The 19,327-nt window shown below is 38.4% G+C and overlaps 2 protein-coding genes across 3 annotated transcripts; one reads left to right on the top strand and one right to left on the bottom strand.

Annotated features, from left to right (window-relative positions):
- The first annotated feature begins 3,304 nt into the window (after nt 1-3,304).
- Nucleotides 3,305-8,313, top strand: LOC107802759 (replication factor C subunit 3). The gene is made up of 9 exons (XM_016626319.2): nt 3,305-3,562; nt 3,642-3,858; nt 5,286-5,365; nt 5,452-5,611; nt 5,842-5,923; nt 6,919-7,048; nt 7,152-7,215; nt 7,289-7,357; nt 7,971-8,313. Exons 1-9 carry the CDS (start codon nt 3,382-3,384, stop codon nt 8,068-8,070), a joined length of 1,083 nt encoding a protein of 360 aa, XP_016481805.1. The 5' UTR covers nt 3,305-3,381; the 3' UTR covers nt 8,071-8,313.
- Nucleotides 8,314-8,709: 396 nt separating this feature from the next.
- Nucleotides 8,710-19,081, bottom strand: LOC107802758 (protein CELLULOSE SYNTHASE INTERACTIVE 3-like). Of its 2 annotated transcripts, none has more exons than XM_016626318.2 (8): nt 18,925-19,081; nt 18,342-18,571; nt 17,790-17,891; nt 14,202-17,259; nt 10,869-13,413; nt 9,621-10,075; nt 9,366-9,482; nt 8,710-9,155 (listed from the first exon to the last, which is right to left on the bottom strand). In XM_016626318.2, the coding sequence occupies exons 3-8, from the start codon at nt 17,852-17,854 to the stop codon at nt 8,991-8,993; spliced, it is 6,405 nt and encodes a 2,134-aa protein (XP_016481804.2). In that variant the 5' UTR covers nt 17,855-17,891; nt 18,342-18,571; nt 18,925-19,081; the 3' UTR covers nt 8,710-8,990. The 2 variants fall into 2 exon arrangements, with proteins under 2 accessions (XP_016481804.2, XP_075100614.1); XM_075244513.1 differs by having other exon boundaries at nt 18,347-18,571.
- Nucleotides 19,082-19,327: the final 246 nt, after the last annotated feature.

Here is a 19,327-nt window from a genome sequence, read left to right as displayed (position 1 = left end):
GAATTTCTATAATCCTCAAACACGTAAGCCAAGTCCGGCCTCATGATACATTATTTTCTTTGCAAATTTTTAAGGCCTTACACTTAAGTACTTTGAAATTTTCCGGGGTGTTACATAGATGGTCCTGCTGGGACATTAATTCGTATAGGCACATTCTCGGATATGTGACTTAGTTATCCTATTCAAATTAGTAAATGCGTCTGGCATTTAATTTGCTATATTTTATAAATGGATGATCTTTTGGACCTCCTAATTACATATAGGGGTACGTGGATCAAAATGAGATAACGATGAAACTTTTCACACAATTTCTCTTTTGATTTCCTTTATCTCTCCCCCTAATTGTGGAAAATTTGTTTCATCAAACCGACAATCTGCAAATCGAGCAGTAAAAAAATCTCCCGTCAATGGTTCAAGATAGTGAATAATAGAGGGTCATTCAAACCCCAACATATATTCCTAACCTTCTCTGTGGGCCCATCTTACTGCATTGTGGTGGTGCTAATGGCACATAGACAGCACGTCCAAAAATTCGTAGATGGGCAATATCTAGTTCATGACCAAAAACTAATTGTGATGGAGAATATTTATTATAATGTGTCGGTCTGAGACGGATAAGTGATGTTGCATGCAAGATAGCATGGCCCCAAACAGTAGTGGACAATTTTGTTTTCATAAGTAGTGGTCTTCCTATCAATTGTAGGCGTTTAATAAATGACTCTGCAAGACCATTTTGAGTATGAACACAAGCTACATGATGTTCAACTTTTATCTCAACTGATAGACAGTAATCATCAAAAGTTTGAGATAATAATTCTCCAGCATTATCAAGGCGAATAGCCTTTATAGGATAATCTGGGAATTGTGCCCTTAATCGAATTATTTGGGCTAATAGCTTTGCAAACGCCAGGTTGCGAGATGATAGTAGGCACACATGAGACCATCTTGAAGATGCATCTATTAGGACCATAAAATATCTAAACAGCCCACTTGGTGGGTGAATAGGTCCACATACATCCCCATGTATACGTTCTAAAAAGGCAGGGGATTCAATGCCAACCTTCATTGGTGATGGTCTAGTGATCATTTTGCCTTGATAACAAGCATCACAAGAAAATTCATTATTTGTAAGAATTTTCAGGTTCTTTAATGGATGCCCACTCGAATTTTCAGTAATTCGTCATAATTATTGATCCAGGATGGCCCAAACGGCCATGCCAAAGCACAAAAATATTTGAATCAGTAAACTTATGGTTTACGATAGAGTGTGCTTCAACTGTACTAATATTTGAATAGTATAAGTCAAAAGATAAAGTTGGTAATTTTTCTACAATGCACTTCTGGCAGAAACATTCTTTGTAATACAAAGATATTCCATATTCATTTCATCAGTCGTCTCAACATGATACCCATTTCGGCGGATATCTATAAAACTCAACAAGTTTCTTCGGGACTTGAAGGAGAATAATGCATTGTCTATTATAAGTTTTGTTCCGTTAGAAAAAAATATAATGGCTATTCCAGAGCCTTCAATCAAACTTATATTACCAGAAATTGTTGAAATATTTGCTTTTTCCTTATGCAAATAAGAAAAGTATTTATGATCCTTGAATATGGCTTGAATTGCTCCACTATCAATTACACAAATATTTTCATGATTGGTCTTTGATCCATACATAATTTGAGGATTATCCATATTCTTCAAAACGACATAAATAAAATATGTTATAGTAAACATCATTATCAAAGCATAACTTTTATTTATATACAATAATTGCATAACCATACTATCTATTACAAACAACCAAAATTAAAATATTTACATTTCTACAGATTCACCACCGATCATATGACTTATTTCTCCTTTTGGGAGTGCAAAGTAATCAACTACATCCAAATGCATGAAGTCTAAATTATCTTCAGAAATAAAATTTGCTTCAACATTTTTCTCTGCCTTCTTCTAGGAGGCTTGATAAAGCTCAACAAGGTACTTTGGCGTACGACAAGTACGTGACCGGTGCCCTTTTCCTCCACATCTATAGCATGCATTTTCTGGCTTTGCTGCTTGCACCGCTTCATGCTTTTGTTCAGTCCTTTTCCACTGGTGGTGGTGAGGAGGGTTCTTTGGTGCCTTATTATTACTATGATTAGAGTTTCTTCACCGACCACGGCCATGACCACAACTGGGGCCACGTCCTCTTCCACGCTTAGCTTGGTGGAACTTCGTCTCATTCACTTCAGGGAATAGACAAGAACCAGTAGGTCGACTTTCATGGTTTTTCATTAATAGCCCATTATGCTGCTCGGCTACAAGAAGATGTGAGATAAGTTCATAATACTTTTTGAATCCCATCTATTGATATTGCTGTTGCAGGAGCATATTCGAGGCATGAAAAGTGGTGAAAGTTTTCTCCAACATATCATGATTAGTAATATTATCACCACATAGTTTCAATTGAGAAATAATTCTGAACATATCAGAATTATACTCACTGATAGATTTAAAATCTTGTAGCCTTAGATGAGTCCAACCATAACGTGCATGTGGAAGAACGACCATCTTCAGGTGGTCATATATATCTTTCAAATTATTCCACAGTATGACTGGATCTTTAACAGTAAGATATTCCATTTTCAAGCCCTCATCAAGGTGATGGTGTAAGAATATCATTGCTTTGGCACAGTCTTGGGTTGATGCCTGGTTTTTGTCCTTGATGGTGTCTACCAGACCCATCGCATCAAGATGAATTTCGGCATCAAGCACCCAAGACATGTAGCTTTTGCCCGATATATCCAGTGCTACAAATTCAAGTTTAGAAAGATTTGACATTATTTAGAAAAGAAAAGTTCATACCTCTGATACTTTCAAAGTATTTGCTCGAGATGGCAGAGTCTCGTGCTGATAACATGTTATAAAATAAAGACTGTAAAGTAAAGACAAGTATAGAGAAGAAAGGAAGCTTCTGCGTAAGCTGCTACTGTACCAGATATAGATAATCTTCTATTGGGGTTATGTTTATCTATAACGGAGTACCAAAATGATAAGCTTCATCATGAGACTTATTTTCAATAGAGTACTAAATAAATAAACATATTTACGGCAGAGTCTTATATGGATAAATTTTTTCAGGAAGCTTATTTACAACAGAGTAAATGAACATCCATAATATAATATATATATAACACGAATGATTTTTTTTCCTTAGTTTGTAGATCAAAAACTCATTGACGCCTCGGGAGATAAAAAGAAAAAGAAAATGAAATAAACTAATTGGCGCCAATAACTTGACCCGACGGTCCAAATATCACCACTGTTCATTTGTTCTTGAAATAAAATACTAGGGTTTAAGGAAGAGCGAGAGAACTGAAGCAAAGCTGAAAATGGCGGAGCCAATCTCATTAATGGATATCGACGATGACAAAATCGACACGAAACCAAACAAGGGTAAAAACATAATCTTTTCAAGCTCCACAGCTGACCCGAAAGCAGTTCCTTGGGTCGAAAAATTTCGTCCTCAGTCACTATCTGACGTGGCTGCTCATCGTGACATAGTTGAAACCAGTGCGTTTCTTAATCTCTGTAAATTATTAGTGATTTTTGACTAGGGGATTTTCGTATTGATTATTTTTGGGGGCAAAAGTTGATAGGCTTGCGAGTGGTAATCGATTGCCGCATTTGCTGCTATATGGACCTCCTGGAACTGGAAAGACATCTACAATTCTCGCGCTTGCGCGGAAGCTATATGGGTCTCAGATGCACAATATGGTTTTGGAGCTGAATGCATCTGATGACCGAGGGATTGACGTGGTGCGCCAGCAGATTCAGGATTTTGCTAGTACTCAGAGCATCTCCTTTGGGTAAAATTGCTCTTTAATCCTTTTTTTTTGGGGTATTTGAATGGTGGTGCAACTTTTAGTTGCCTTTTACTTGGTTAGCAATTACTTAGGGGTCGTTTGGTTCATGGGATAAGGTGGTACAGAATTTGGGATTAAATTTATCCCATGTTTGGTTTGAGGTATTAATTAAACCGAGTATAATATTATACCACAAATTGGTATTAAATCATCCCATCTCCCAGGTGGAATAACTAATACTAGGATTAGTTATCCAGGGGTAAAGTTATGAAATGACCAAATTGGTGCCGTTTTATCCGTCATTTGGACTATTTGAAGCTCAACTGAGTAGCGCAACTTTTCAAATTTTTGGCATGGCTGAATTACGATTTTTGCCTAACTTTTTTCGCGAAAAGATCAAAACGTTCAACACACCATTGGTTGGGATTCTAGTGGCAACTGCTATTTTGTTGGCTATTACGTTCCTTACTTGGATTTCACAGATATTGTTGCTTCTGTAAATTTCTTGTACATATTATTTTTAGTTTAAGGCTGGAGCTTTGCCTCCTTAATCAAGACAATGTTCTTTATTTTCAAAGAATCTAATGAAAAATCTCCTATATGATACTCTCTGTAAATTAGCATAGATGCATGCTAATTGTCTCATTTACTGACTAATGGAGTAGAAACTAGCATAAGAGCAGATGAACAATAGTGATTATGTCGGCTCTGCCGATAATGCTGAGAACGGAATGGTGAAATTACTAACAATATGTTCTTGTTGCTATGGCAGTTTTTCTAAGCCAGTGGAACATCCAAGGTTAAAATTGGAAATAAAAATTTATCCAGCTTTAAACAAAACACGTATTTTGGACTTTACATTGCATATCCACTGTTATCCAATGTACCAAACGAAGCATATAGCACTATATAATCCTGGGATTATTAATCCTAGGATTATAATCCCAGGATAACCTGTCCGCGAACCAAACGACCTCTTAGAGAATTTGTTCTTCTAAGATTCAAGTGAACAGTTTTGCATTCAACTCTGAGCACCTATATACATGTATAGGCATGGGCGGATGTAGAGTAAAAATTATGGATTCATTTGAACCCTGTAACTTTAGCTCAGACCCGTATATGCATTAACAATTTAACAAAACAAGTACAAATAATAGATTTTGGAACCCACTAAATCAAAGGGGTTGTGATAAAATTTTGAATTATAATCCATAAGTTCAAATACTGGATCCGCCACTGTGTATAGGCACATTACTTTACCAATTTGGCCTCCACTCAGACTTGTGGTGTTATCATATTATTTCTCGTTGCATCTGTGGAATTTTTGTGAGACTAAAAGATGAAAAAATGGGACATATACCAAATGAGTTAAGGTGTCAGTTTTACTTTTGATGGAAGTAAATTTGAGCTTGATTTTTGTCTTCATTTAGTGCTAAGTCAGCAGTGAAGCTAGTACTACTGGATGAAGCAGATGCAATGACAAAGGATGCACAGTTTGCCCTGCGTCGAGGCAAGAAACAACCCCTTCCTCACGGTGAACTTAATATCTGTGTTATTCTTGCAAAGCTGATTGTTGTGGGATAATTTCCTTTGCAGTTATTGAGAAATATACAAGAAATACTAGGTTTGCACTGATATGCAACAATGTCAATAAGGTTATTCCTGCCCTACAATCACGATGTACACGGTTTAGGTTTGCTCCACTTGATGCAGTTCATGTATCTGAGCGGCTGAAACATGTTATTGAGGCTGAAAGGTGAGTTCCACTTTATCTTTGAGGTCAACTCATTGCTATAATATTCTGCGTTATGTTGCTCAGTTCCTTTGGAAAGTTGGCAATGCAAAAGTGACCATGTACGCTTCTGTGGTGGGTGACTGCTGTAGTGATTGGAAATATTCTGAAAATAGGTCATAGATACTTTCTGCTCTATTTAGCATGGACAACCATTTTGTTCTTTGTTAATCTAACACATTGTTTTGTTATAGGCTTGATGTCCCTGAGGGTGGTTTAAAGGCACTTGTACGACTGAGCAATGGTGATATGCGAAAAGCTTTAAACATTCTGCAGGTCCAAACTCCTCATCTTTTTTCTTGGTTATATGTAGATTTGAATTATTGTGGCCAGAGATTTCACATTAGAAACCAGTTAATCTGTTTTCTTTTTGCAATCTTCTGGTAGAAATTTTGCTCTCTCCCCTAATCTTGCTTGCACCGCACTTTCCACCACAGAAAGAGAAAAAGAAAAGGAGGTCTGGAACTATAGGTAAAAGGGAAAAAAAGAGAGAAGGGAAGGTTGTTTGGGGTGCTGTTAATCTTCATGCAGTTATAAATGAGACAAAAATTTATTAGCTGCAATTCACCAAGCCTACATTTGGGCCTGAGCCCTGTGGAGAACTCTAGGGCAAAAAGTAACTCCTTGTACCTTATTCATGTATGTAAGAAGTGAAAGTTTATAGTTATTTATACCCATTACTTGAGCTTTTTTCCTCGAGAACTATCTTGTAATGTTATGCTTATAGCCAGTTTAGGATGACTTGTTAGGCCATGATCGAGTCTAGAGCCTAGAGGTGACACCTGCAGTGAGCTAATTAGGGTGATTGGGGGAGGGGGGTTCTTTACTTGTTTAATGTCCTTTTTAACAAATGAAATTATTTCCAATATACTTTTATCAGTTGGTTTCAATGAGGAGGACATTATGCTCTGTTAGTTGTCTGGAGGAGAACGGTCTTGGTGAATGAAAGAAGTCGTACCTATAATATTGTTTTGGGGCATTTAATATGTATCTCTAGTACTTAGATTAACTGCAACTACATCATTTAACTAACGATATTGAATCAGTCTAGTTCTTGATTTGCATTGATATACCATATACACATTGGTGGAGGGGTTTGTTATACTGACTCAGAAAAATGGGAGACTGTTTTTGGAAAACTGTAAAGTGCTGGTGTGCTATTAATCCCATGCAAGAAAACTTTTAAGCAACTATTTTGTTCGTTTCTCTTCAGGCAAGTGGACTATTATTTGTTTTAGGATTCACTGTCATTAACTTTCAGCTTTATGCAGTCAACGCACATGGCTTCTCAGCAGATTACAGAAGAAGCTGTGTATCTGTGCACCGGAAACCCATTGCCCAAGGACATTGAGCAGATCTCTTACTGGCTTCTGAATGAACCCTTTGCTATCAGTTGCAAACGTATTCCAATGAGTCCATTCTATCTCTACTTTGGTCCATTTTATCTATCAGTCTTTTGGTCCATTTAGTCTGTTAACTTATTTTTGTAAATTATTGTTAATAGGAATATCAGAAATCAAGACAAGAAAAGGATTGGCTCTGGTGGATATCGTGAGAGAAGTAACCATGTAAGTTCACATATTTTTTGGCTCTTCAGTAACAATTATTTGGTTTAGCTCACCTGTGCTGTATAAACATCAGGTTTGTCTTCAAAATTAAGATGCCGCCAAATGTTCGGGTTCAGCTGATCAATGAGATGGCTAATATTGAGTATGTATCCCAGCTCCTCTTTCTTTTTGATTGTTTATTGCCTTTGCCTTGTGCTAGACTAGCATTGCCGGTGGATCCATAGAAGTGAAGGCTAGCTTACGGTCAATTTTCTCATTTACTCCCACTCATAACGTCGATCAAGTTTATCTGTGGAACTTGTAGCTAAATTGTTACGCAACATAAGATGAAATTGGATATTTCTTTAACCAGGCGACCTACTATTATGGATTCTCTGGCTTCAGAATGGTGCATTGAGCCTGTCTCAACCCCCACTGTGACTCACTCCCCTGCAGCAGAAAAAGGAGTGAAAAAACCTGTTTGCTTTTAGAAAGAATTATTCGCCAAAAGTAGTCATCATTGTCCGGGAAAAAGTAGTCTTCAGCGGTTTTATATTAAAAAATAAAGGGTGTACATGATAGATTTATAGAAGTACCGCGAACAGTTTCTATTCCTTTTAAGAATTTATTTTGACATGTTAAATATTCCCTTCTTGGAAATGGGCTTAATGTCCTTATTCTTTTCATCCGCTGTCTTTGTTGGGAATTTAATTGAATTATGTTCCCTTAGGTTTTCCTACAGCACTGTGTAAGTAAATGCTTTTTCTGGTTCGCAGGTATAGGTTGACTTTTGGTTGCAATGATAAGTTGCAGCTTGGATCACTGATTGCTGCTTTTACACGAGCAAGATCTGCACTTGTTGCAGCTGCGAAGTAATTGTGCTGGGCAACCTGGTGGTTTGCTCTATCGGCTGAAAAATTTGTGATGTTATAAGATTTAACCCACTCAAAATATTGAGAGCGTAGGTTTTAAAGCTTCTTGAGGTAGTACGGTAGAAAAGTTCCTCCAGATGTAAAGAACAAATGTTCTACTGGTGCTGACTGCAGACAAGTGCTTAGGCGTTCTTGTATGCTAGCTAATTAATTTACAAGCTTTGCTGCGTTTTGAGGTTTGTTTTTCCGTTTAACTTGTATATTTTGTGCTTGTATATTCCGTGCAATGCTGTCTAGATAATTTGTGCTTTGGGCGGAGCCTTGCTAACTTTACATGGGGAACATTTCATATTCCATTTGGTTGCTAACCCTAAGGGGAAAATGACCATGTTCCATATTGTGTGGGCGCATATTAGTGATGAAAGAATATACTGTTGCTTGAAAGACTCGTACGGAAGAAAAGAGGAAAAAATGAAACCCGTGAACCATTTTGGAAATCCAGCCTTCCTGTTCTAGGACCAAGCTTTGGCTCTTGCAGTAGGTTTGCTTTGGTAAATGTGATGCTGGGATGTACAATGACCATTAAAGCAACAGATTTGTGAGCCAAAAACGTGGTGCTCAAACAGCAGTCTTAGCATTATACCACGAGAACTTCTCCCTTGACTTCTTTGTCTGTCACAAATGTCTGGAAGTTTTTAACACCAGGGGCAGTAATGCTTTCAGTACTACAAAACTGAACCTTTGGCAGATATCCATGGCCCTCTTGCATTAGCCTGGGAAGTGGAGATTGCTGTTCGTTGTGGGATCATATAACTTCTCTTCATGCTCTATCGAGGGGTTGCCATGTCCTGCTCTGAAACAGGGCCTTAAGTCGCATAATATCTGTCTTCTCCAACAGACAAGCATGGTTTTGTAGTCAAAGGTTCACTTCAGACTTTCATTAGATGTCCTATTGGACCAGGTAATCTCGACGTCTAGAGTTTGGGAGGAGCCATCCTTGTCGCGATCATGGCTGAGGCTGAAAACACCACTGTGTATGCCTTCACTCACAACTTTATCAATTTGAATCGTTACAGTGCCAAGCGTAGTCTGAAAAATAGCAACTTGTGTCAAAATTGTGAGATTGATTACACTCATCTGAGAGCTGCAGCAATTGTCATAAGAGTATTTATTTGATGCTTTTTGCATATCTTCTTTTCCAACTATTCGTAGCAGTACAATCAGATCTTATTGCACATTGTAGTTGGAGTTTAATTGGACGTTCTAACTTTAGGACACACTGTAAATAAAACTAATTACCTTTCCAAAAGTAGTTTTGCTTTTGCACAAGATTTGCAACTTTTGTCCCTTCGGTGGAATGTCAAAGGCCCATGTGAATCCTTCGTTCCATTCGGGGGATGTATTGCGACTCACAACCTGATAATAAACCAGATTGTTAGAATGAAGTGTATCGCATTAAAATTTCAAACTGAAAAAACAAAACAACTTTTCTGTAATACTTGAGATTAACAAAAACCTTTTATTTCATCAACAATTACAATGCTGAGTCATTACCTTGGTTTGTCGTGCTGGACAATTGCCAATAGTCAATCGACAAAAAGCATTTGTTCCTCCCATGACATGTCTTAGATTGCTCGCGCGCTTAATGGTGACAGTCAAACAACCTGGTAAGCAATGTAGCAGGCTGTCTGCTCTTTCATGGAAACCTTGTGGGCAAGTTTTTATCAGCATTTGTAGGATGGGAATTGCTTCAGCTGCAACCATTGCTTGAGATTTTGACACATCAATTGGCATGGTTGACCAGGATTGTTTGAGTAAGCATAATGTGGTCAACACTGAATCATGAGCAGCCTCACTACCAGATTTCAATGCTGCCACCAGATGAGGGATACAAAGGGTTGCAGCTTCAGAAATTTGGAGCTTGGGAAAATTAGAGAATATAATATAGATGCTCGTCAAGATCTCTTCATTCGTAGTTGCTGTGGCACAGGCTTCCTTCTCTAGCGCAGCTGCATACCAATGTATTGCAAATGTTTTAGGCGGATAAGCTGGCAAAGAACACTTGTACAACTGTCCATGACTGAGCTAGAACATAAGGAATGATAAGAACAGAACAAAAAAGCAAGCAAGAAAATCTGCACTATTGTAGCTCGAATTATCTGGAGAACTACACTTGGAAAATTGATGTGTCAAATTCAAGAATCAGAATGATTTACTGCTTCAGTTGAAATGTTGGAAGTAAAAGTATAGCATGGGAACAAATACAGCTCCTAGAAAACATCATACATCTAGTTATTTTCAAATATTGGTTTATTTTGTAGCTTTAGGTTTCAGCTCTATTTTCTCCCGTTCTCCTTTAATTTTCCTTTTGGCAGTTATGCTGTCCTTTGAAGTAGTAAAAAGGATTAAGCAGAGAGTAGTATTGCTAGTTTCGTGCTCCGACAATCTCATGATGGTCCTCGATCTTGGAAAGCCAACTTATAAATGGCCCATTGATCGCTTCCTGGGTGATGCTGAGAAGCTTTGACTTTCTGTAAGGGCTTGAACACTTCTTCAACTTGAAGGGACACTTAAATCAAAAGATTTAAAAGTTTCACATCCTTGGGAAAAATATGGTTACACAGAATTAGGTCTATAGACTCTTTCTGGTGTTAAGCAGTCGCATATGATGTTCATCTCAAGTAGGTCCTGATAAGTTTCCTGTGCAATTCTATTTGCTACTCATGTTAATATATTCGACACAACTGGTGGAGAGAATCATTGAATGGAAAAAGGAAAGAATATTTTATTTAAGCAAAGTACCTGTCAAAGATCTGATAAGTTCATTTGATGCATAGTCCTTAAGTGTGTGGTTTGAGAACAAAAATCTTATGAGCAGAGCTGCCTGCCCTGCAATTTCTGAATTAGGGGATAGAAGCAGTTCTTGAACTACTAATATTCCACCCGCTTCTGCGACAGCTCTCCTGTTGGTTCGACTGTGCATGACAAAATTTTGCAATGCACAAATTGCCACCATTTTCATTTCTTCCGTTGGTTGATCTTTAAGCAAACTTATTAGTGCTCGACAGGCAGAGACAGAATCACTTGCTCTAGCAAGTCCTTCATGCTGGGAGAGATCACCAAGTGAGAGAGCAGCAAGAAGCCTTCCGGACTGCAATTCAGTCTGTGGATCTAGCAAATATTGTGACAGAGGTGCTATTGCATACTTAGATACCTTCAATTCCCGTATTCGGATGTTGTTGAATAGAGCTTCAAGCAGTCCTGCTGACGCTTCTTCAAACTGGTGAGATCTTAGCAGATCTAGAAGAGCATCAACAGCACCAGCTTCAGCCATGAGTTCACCACTTGATAAATCAGTTTTTTCATGAACTATCAGAGCATTAAGTGCAATAGTAACAGTGCTATCAGCTGTTGAATACAGCATCTTTACAAGAACCACCAGGGGAACCTTGAAGTAGTAATCAGAGTTAGACCGTAGGACATTGCAGAGAATCATAGCCGCTGACTCCCATAATGTATCAGGAGGTTGGGGGTCATCTTGAACGATAACCTTTGCAAGCTCAAAAATTCCACCGGCATCAGCAACTTCCTTTGGCCAGCTTAATGAGATATTTTCCAAAGCACTAATTGCTGTCTGCTGTAAATTCAAAATGCCAATGCCTGCGAGCTGCACAAGGGGCACTACTGCATTTTTTGTTGTTATATCTTGCTTAAAATGCTCTTGGGCAAGGAGATGGGATAGCAATTCAGTCCCAAGTTGCTGGATGGCTTGAGCTGGGGATTCAAGAAAGGAAATCAGAGGCTCAATGACCTGGCTAGGAGTAAGTTTTAGAGTTGCAAGACATTGTGGCTTCTCTAGAATATTTACTAGAGTTTGCAAAGCGCTGTGCTGTCCCCACAATCCAAAATCCGACCGCTGCAAAACCGTAAAGAGAGGTTCTACGATTTTTGCAGCAGATGGACTTCTCGAGATAGCACTACTATTTGTCAAGACACGGAAGAGTTCTGCAATTGTGGAGCACAAGGAACTGGATGAAGTAGGGAGTAGCTCAAGACAATTTTCAATTATTCCTGCTTTCACCATATCCAACTTGCGCGGAGTTCGGTCTTTTCCCAGCTTAATAAGTGCAAAAATACTCGCTTCAATGAGCCGATGGTTTGATCCAGAAATCAGATGAACCAGAATATCAACAAGCTCATAAGCTGATGCAAGCTCCACCAGATGCTCATCTTCCAACAACCTCTCAAAAGCACAAAGAGCTGATTCCACTGCTCTTTCTACATCTGATTGCATAAGCAGTATAAGGGGCTCTAAGCATTCAGAAGCAATAGGCAATGCTCTGATTTTTGGATCACCAAAAAGTACAAAACATAATTCAGCAGCATCACTTTTCAATTCCATTGGAGAAGACGAAGACAGAATTTTGTATAAACTCTCAAGAGGATTCCCATTTACATCAGCCATCACTGCTGCCTTTGATTCATTTCCTGAAGTCAACTTGATCAAGGAACTAAGAGCAGCATATTGTTCACTTTCTGATGCAGCATCAAGCATGTCAGCCAAAGGCTGAATTGCTTGAACAGATGCTTCAGAATCTCTAATGTTCTCATTATCAAAAAGTTCATCTAAAGCCCTCGCAGCACTCAGCCTTGCACTCCTTGACCCTAAACGTAGGACAGCAATCAGTTGAACAGAGCAACTAACAGCTGCTTCATATTGAATAAGATCAGAATTGCTAAATATGATTCTCAGTAGTTCAGAGATAGTTGCCTCAGTCAAGTCCTGAGGGCTCAAAGATAGGTACTTCGCTAGAGCATCCAGTGCGCCAGCTTCCGCCATGATTGATTTATTTGCATCACTACCATCTGCAATTTGGGTCAAGAGACGAACAGCTAATGGGGGCGCACCTGGTCTATCTGGAAGTGGTTTTAACAGATCTACCAATAAAGGGATGGTTCTGCGTGCAGCGGAACCAACTCTCGCTTCTTCAATTTCAAAGAGGACTTCAAGAGAAACCTGATCTGGTTGTCTTACTAATGAAAATTCTTCAGATAGAGCAACAAGATTTGGCATTTCAATTTCAACGTGACCAATCAAGCTTATTAGACCGGTGATTGTACCTGAATTTGCAACAGTAAGATTTATTCCCTTGTTTCGATGACAAACAAGGCTGGCTATTGCCTGAGCAGCAAAAAATCGGTCAATCATTTCATCTGATTTCAGAAGAAGTGCAAGGGAAGGTATAATGCGCATGGTTGTTGGAGAGGATATAATGTTCGCATTCTGGAATAATATAGCTAATAGCAGTGCACTGATCCACATGCCTTCTGCATCTTCATACTCTGCCTACCATGACAAATATCTCTTCATTACGGTGACCAAATATAAACTTTAAGCGAATCATGAGAACCAACATTACTTCCAAAAGATTAAATTGAATAAAGGAGACACTAAAGAATGTCCTTTATTATCCATCTTTTATTGATTTTATTAGCTGAACTTTCATTGATATCTCTCTGTGCCAGAAGAGAAGGTTACTTAAACATTCAAGGTTGCTGGGAAAAGTTTTCCATTTTACCAACTCCAGTGGCGTTATTAATGATAAGCACACATCAAGAGTATATTGACTAACCGGTGATTCAATGTAATATGAAAACAGGAAAAGGACAGATAAGCTAATAGAAAGAAGAAGAAAATCTGCATTTCAAATATTTTTGCTCTTATAATGATTTACAAAAAAGGCACTCGGCTAAAATATAGCCAGTACTACTTCCTTCGTGTACATTTATTATATGAATAATATGGCAGGCGATTAGAAGTAGTGAAATAAACTTTTGTTTTGAGAAAATCCCAGAAGTAGTGAAATAAATGGATAATTGACTTCTTTAAACAGTTTCATCGTGCTGCCCGCAGACAGCCAAAGAGTCTGTTATCAAAAGCCAGCCTATAGAAGAAGTAACAGGCCCAAAGCTCAAAAATTGAAAAGACAAAAATAGTTGACACTAAACAACAACTTATATTTCCCCAAGTGGAAAACCAACTCTAGTTATCTTTATGAAGAGGCATTCACACAAATGGGCCAAAAAGAGCGAAAAAGCAAACACCAAGAATACCAATAATGGTATAAAATCTACCTGTGGATTGGAACTATGTCTTGCAAGCTTGTCAGCAAGGGCCTCAAGTCCGCCAGCTTCCACTACAGTGGATTTGTTCTTGACTTGAAATGATGAAATTATTGAGAGCAACCAAAGGGCAACCGTACCTCCCAAAACTGTTGCTGGGTCAGGAACCTCAAACTCATTTCCTTCTCCAAATGGAGTTCTTTCTGTGAAGCCCCTAGGGGTTCTGACTTCAATTTCTAGGGAAGAACAAGTAGAGTTCTGCTTCATCATGTCAACTAATGCATATATAAGAGGTTTCAGGTATCCAGATGCATCAAGTGCATTCATTGACTGAAGTTTGTGCTCCTTGGCAGCACAAATGACCAATGCGGTTCCACCCACTCTTACTTCTAAAGTGCAAGAATTCAGTATTCTATCAGCCAATGCACCTATAGACCTTGATTTTGATACTAACAGGTCACCCAGCGAAACCGGTTGATCTCCACAAAGCCTTGATAGAATTTCTATTGCCTTATCTTGGACAAGGGGAGATCCCTCACAAAGGCAATGTACAAGAGGCTCTAAACTAGATGGAACTTCAGCAAGGGCAGTGCATGGACGGTAAGTGGAATCTGTGCTTGTCCTAGCCAAAAGTGCAATAACGTCTAAAGCATTTGCAGCATCAGTGCCATCAACATTCATCTCCTTTAATGATTCCACCATAGCAAGAACAGCAAATCGACATTGAGCACTTCCGTTGAATACATTTTCCACCGGAAAACGCTTCAATAGCTGATGAAGGGCACGTGCCGCATTTCTCCTACCTTCTGACGATCCTTCTCCTAAAACTCTTGTCAAAGCTGAAACAACCTCTTCATCCAGTGCTTGCGCAGCTGTCTCTGGATCAGACAACAGATTGGCTAAAGCAGCCATTGCGGTAGCTGCAGAATCAATGGATGCTGTTTTGGCCAGCTTGATTAATGTTTTTATATGCCCTTCAGCAATATAAGGCATCTTGTTTGTAGATTTTGCTTTTGATGGATGGGACAAAGCACGCAAGGCTCGAGCTGACTGTGTTGCAACAGCTGGAGAATTGCTACCCAGAAGTTTCATGCAAGGATTAACCACTTCATCTGTTGCTAGACTATTACAAATATCATGTCGAGAGCTAAATACATCTGCCAGGACAGAGGCAGCATATACTTGAGTCTTTTCATTTGAGGAATTAAGAACCTGGACAAGCGACATTAGCCCTTGGTTAGCAGCAGCACCTTTATTCACAAGGTCACTGTGAGATGCCAAGGTAAGCACATGTCCTAGCACCTTAGTTACATGGACCTTTGAGCTTGGTGAATCTCCCAGGAGCAACACTAACAATTGATTAGTGGTAGCTGAATCAGCCGCTGTGATTAGCTTTGTTAAAGCCCTAGCTGATGCTTCTTGCCCCTTTGATCCGCCATTTTTGAGAAGCCACAATAACGCCTGTATAGCTCCAGCACTTTCAACACAGGCACGAATGTCTTCACTATGACAGCAAAGGTTATGAATAATATGTGCTGCGTCTTCCCTAGCCTTCTGAGACCCCATTTCTAGTAACTGGACCAGTGGTGGAATCCCACCAGCAGCAGTGATTGCCCACTTGCTCTCGTCAATTTGGTCAGTTAGGATTGCAAGCATTTCAACAGCATACTCTTGATGCTGTTCACTGGATAACCACAGCAGTGATATCAGTAACTGAATTCCTTCCTTCTTTCCAATTGCTTCCCAAACAGTCACTCCGTCACAGCATAAGCGTAATAGGGATAGTATTAAATACTCTAGTGCATCACCACTTGCCATTGTTGTGAGCCCAACAAGAGCCTTCTTAGAATCTGACTGGTGTACCAGTTTTGAAAGATAAGCATTGCCATAAAGGCTTGCCATAGCTTCAAGAAGACGTTCCTGAACCAACTTATTATCCCGTGGCTTTAGGAGCATTGCAAGAATATTCTCAACTTTTGTCGCAACAAACGGTTCTTGTTCTGCATTGCGCTCAATGACCATAAGAGCATAAGCGAGTGCTCCAATTATATCAGCCACTGGAGCAGCTAACCTTGGGGACTGCGCAAGCTCGCCCAGATATAGTAACAGAGGAGACATTCCACCACATATATTGGCTAAAGCTTGTATTGCATGCCGCTGGAGTTTCTCTCCTCCCTCACCTTTCATTCTTTCTTTAGAAGGGGAAGTGACGGCTCCTATAAGTAATGGGACACCCTGTGAGTCAACAACAGCTTTCTTTGCTTTGGCTGATTTTGAAGTAAGACTTTCTAAAGCCTCAGCTGCGCTGGCACGTACAGAAACATCATTTTGCTGATCTAATAGGCTAAAGAGAGCTTTGATTGCTCCAGAATCAATTACTTTTGGGATGCTATCACTGAATGCCAGCATCATACGGGCCAATAAAGAAGCTGCATTTGATTGAGTGGAAGCACTATTAGACGAAAGTAGTCTAACAATAATGTCCACTCCACCAGCCTCTAGTGTTGTCCTCCAGTGTCCATCTTTATCACCACAAAGATTTCTCAAAGCCCCAATAAGAAATCCTTCCACTGCTTTGTCCTGCTTCTGTTTTGGATTCAGCTGCTCCCACAAAGTTGGTACAACACCTTCCGTAATGAATATACTCATGCCAATATGATCATCTGAAACTCCACTAGATGACACCGTAAAAATTGCTTCTGCAGCTGCTTTCCTTGCTTCAGCTGAATCTGACTTCAAAAGTGAAAGTAGAGGCGGAATACATCCACCTAGAAGCACCTTCAACCGTATGTCTTCATCTTTACACAATACAGTTAATGTTGAAGCTACATTGACTTTTGCCAAAGGAGTTCCATTTCTGAGAATTGATAAGAACAGCGGCATTGCTTGGCCATGTGAACCAATAAGATATCGTGCTTCTTTTCTTGCTTTGGCTATGCCTAGAAGACGTGCTGTAGTAAGTTCTTTTTCGTGTTCGGATGATTGATTCACATGCAGCTGATCAATAAGTTGAGTAACCCTTGACAGTGTCTTTTCCGGATCATCCATTTCTGCAGTTTCATTGGACTCCCTGAAAGTAAATAACACCCTTGAATTATCTAGATAACTCATACTTTTCAATAGGTTCTAAAATAATTCATATTATGCCTCATAAATTCATGGAAAAAGATTAAAAAAACCAAGTTATGTGGAAGTGAAATTTTCTTTGACAAATTAACTGAGAGGTCGTAAAATTTTGTCGCCTATATATGCCAAGTGTCTCTACCTGGGTGTCTCTAAGCCAGAGGTGGATCCAAGATTTAGGCTCTATGAGTTTAATTATTAAGGTACTTTGCATTGAACCAATTGTATGTTTAAAATTATGGGTTTATAACTACTATTTCTTTGCAATTTTAATAGATTTTTACACATAAATCTATGATCTGCTCTAAGCTCCACACAAGGGAACAAAAGATGAATTTAGAAAGAAGAGCTGCGAGATACTAATACCGTCTATCTATCCAGGTAAAATATAGAAATTTATATTTACAAATCTATAAGACTATAACCACAAGAAGTACAAAAGTGCAGCTAGAATGAACAGTAAAGAGAGGAAGAAACCTGCTCTTCTGAGAAGAGGATGAAAATTTCTTGTCCCTTAATTCAGGGAAAGAAAACTTTGACATTAGCAACAAGCCTCCACCTTGATACTTTGTTGGTTTCCTACAAAGTGTAACTACATCGTGTTAATGAAGCGTTTTGTTTAGCTTGGTTACTATGTGTACAAAATATGTGTAAATTTCAACAAAGAACTGAAAAGTGTCGATACATTATCTAAAAAGTTCTTCATTGGAAACAGAAAGTAGAAGATCTGTTTCATAATCATTTCTTACCCCAAAAATTTCATAATCACTCTTTCTCTTTCAAAGCATTAAAATTTCCATTTTTATTGCTGCATGCAGAAATATTCTAATTTCACACTCCTATTATAATGAAAATGATGAAGTTCCAAATTCACACATAGTCCAGTTAGTCCGCAAAAATACCATTTCACTAACATAAAATTCAAGAAATCTACTTAAAAACACAAACAGCCACGCTTAAAATTAAAATTCCAGAAAATGCTAGGTAGGTAAAAGAAAAAAGATATAAGAAAGAATTTTGCATATTTACCTCACCTACAAAATTTGTTATAATGCTTGCCAAATTCAGCTCCGCTGTTGCTCGCTCTCCAGGGTTGAAAACCAGGAAAGAACCGAAATTTCCCCTCAATTTAAGTAGTACATATAAATAATATGTACGTATATGCACAAAATATATATATACAGAGAAATATCTTTTTACATATACGTATGGTGTTGTACAGGCGAACCAATGGTACAACAAGGCTTTAGCCAGAAAATCTGCATTGCATAACCCAAAACAATTCAAACAAAATATATATACATGCAATTGCAGGTAATGAATATATATATATATATATATATTCAATCAACTCACATACATTGATGTTTATAATGCATATAATTTGGTCATGTTGTGGTAATTATAGAAATTACAAAAACATTTGAAAAAAAGAAGGATATGGATGATAGAATGAGAAGAGCTTTCGTAGAATCTACAATCTAGCAAATGAGAATTCTTCTAGAAAATGAAATGGAAAAGAAATTGTATTTAATGAATTCTCCTAAAGATATGAAATAATAATTTTTTTTAAAAAAGAAGATAATTCGAGAAAAAGTGGTAAAAAAACTACCTTGGGAAATTCTAGTGTTGAAGGAGAACATCGACAATGGAGTGAGATAGGAAGGTGTAGAGAGAGAAAATAGGAGAGAGAGAGAGAGAGAGAGAGAGAGAGAGAGAGAGAGAGAGAGAGAGACACTCGATCTGTATTCTGTTTTTCTTCTCTCTCCGTGTCTTTCATTTTCCTGGCGTGATTTATTTACGCCTATATTTTTCCCTCATTTTTTCACTTACCGGCAATAATTATATTACTTCAAATTTTTTAAGGAAATTAATAAGATAAGTTAGTAACATATAGAGGTCTGGTAAATAACTGATTATACGTAGACCAACTCTCTTTGATAATCAAACTTTTTCTCCTTTTGATACTCGCTATAATTAACTGTATTTTTTTAATCTCATAATAATTGCTTCAT

Source organism: Nicotiana tabacum, chromosome 22 (assembly GCF_000715075.1).
Source record: "Nicotiana tabacum cultivar K326 chromosome 22, ASM71507v2, whole genome shotgun sequence".
NCBI lineage: Eukaryota > Viridiplantae > Streptophyta > Magnoliopsida > Solanales > Solanaceae > Nicotiana > Nicotiana tabacum.
This window is presented reverse-complemented; position numbering and strand designations above follow the sequence as displayed.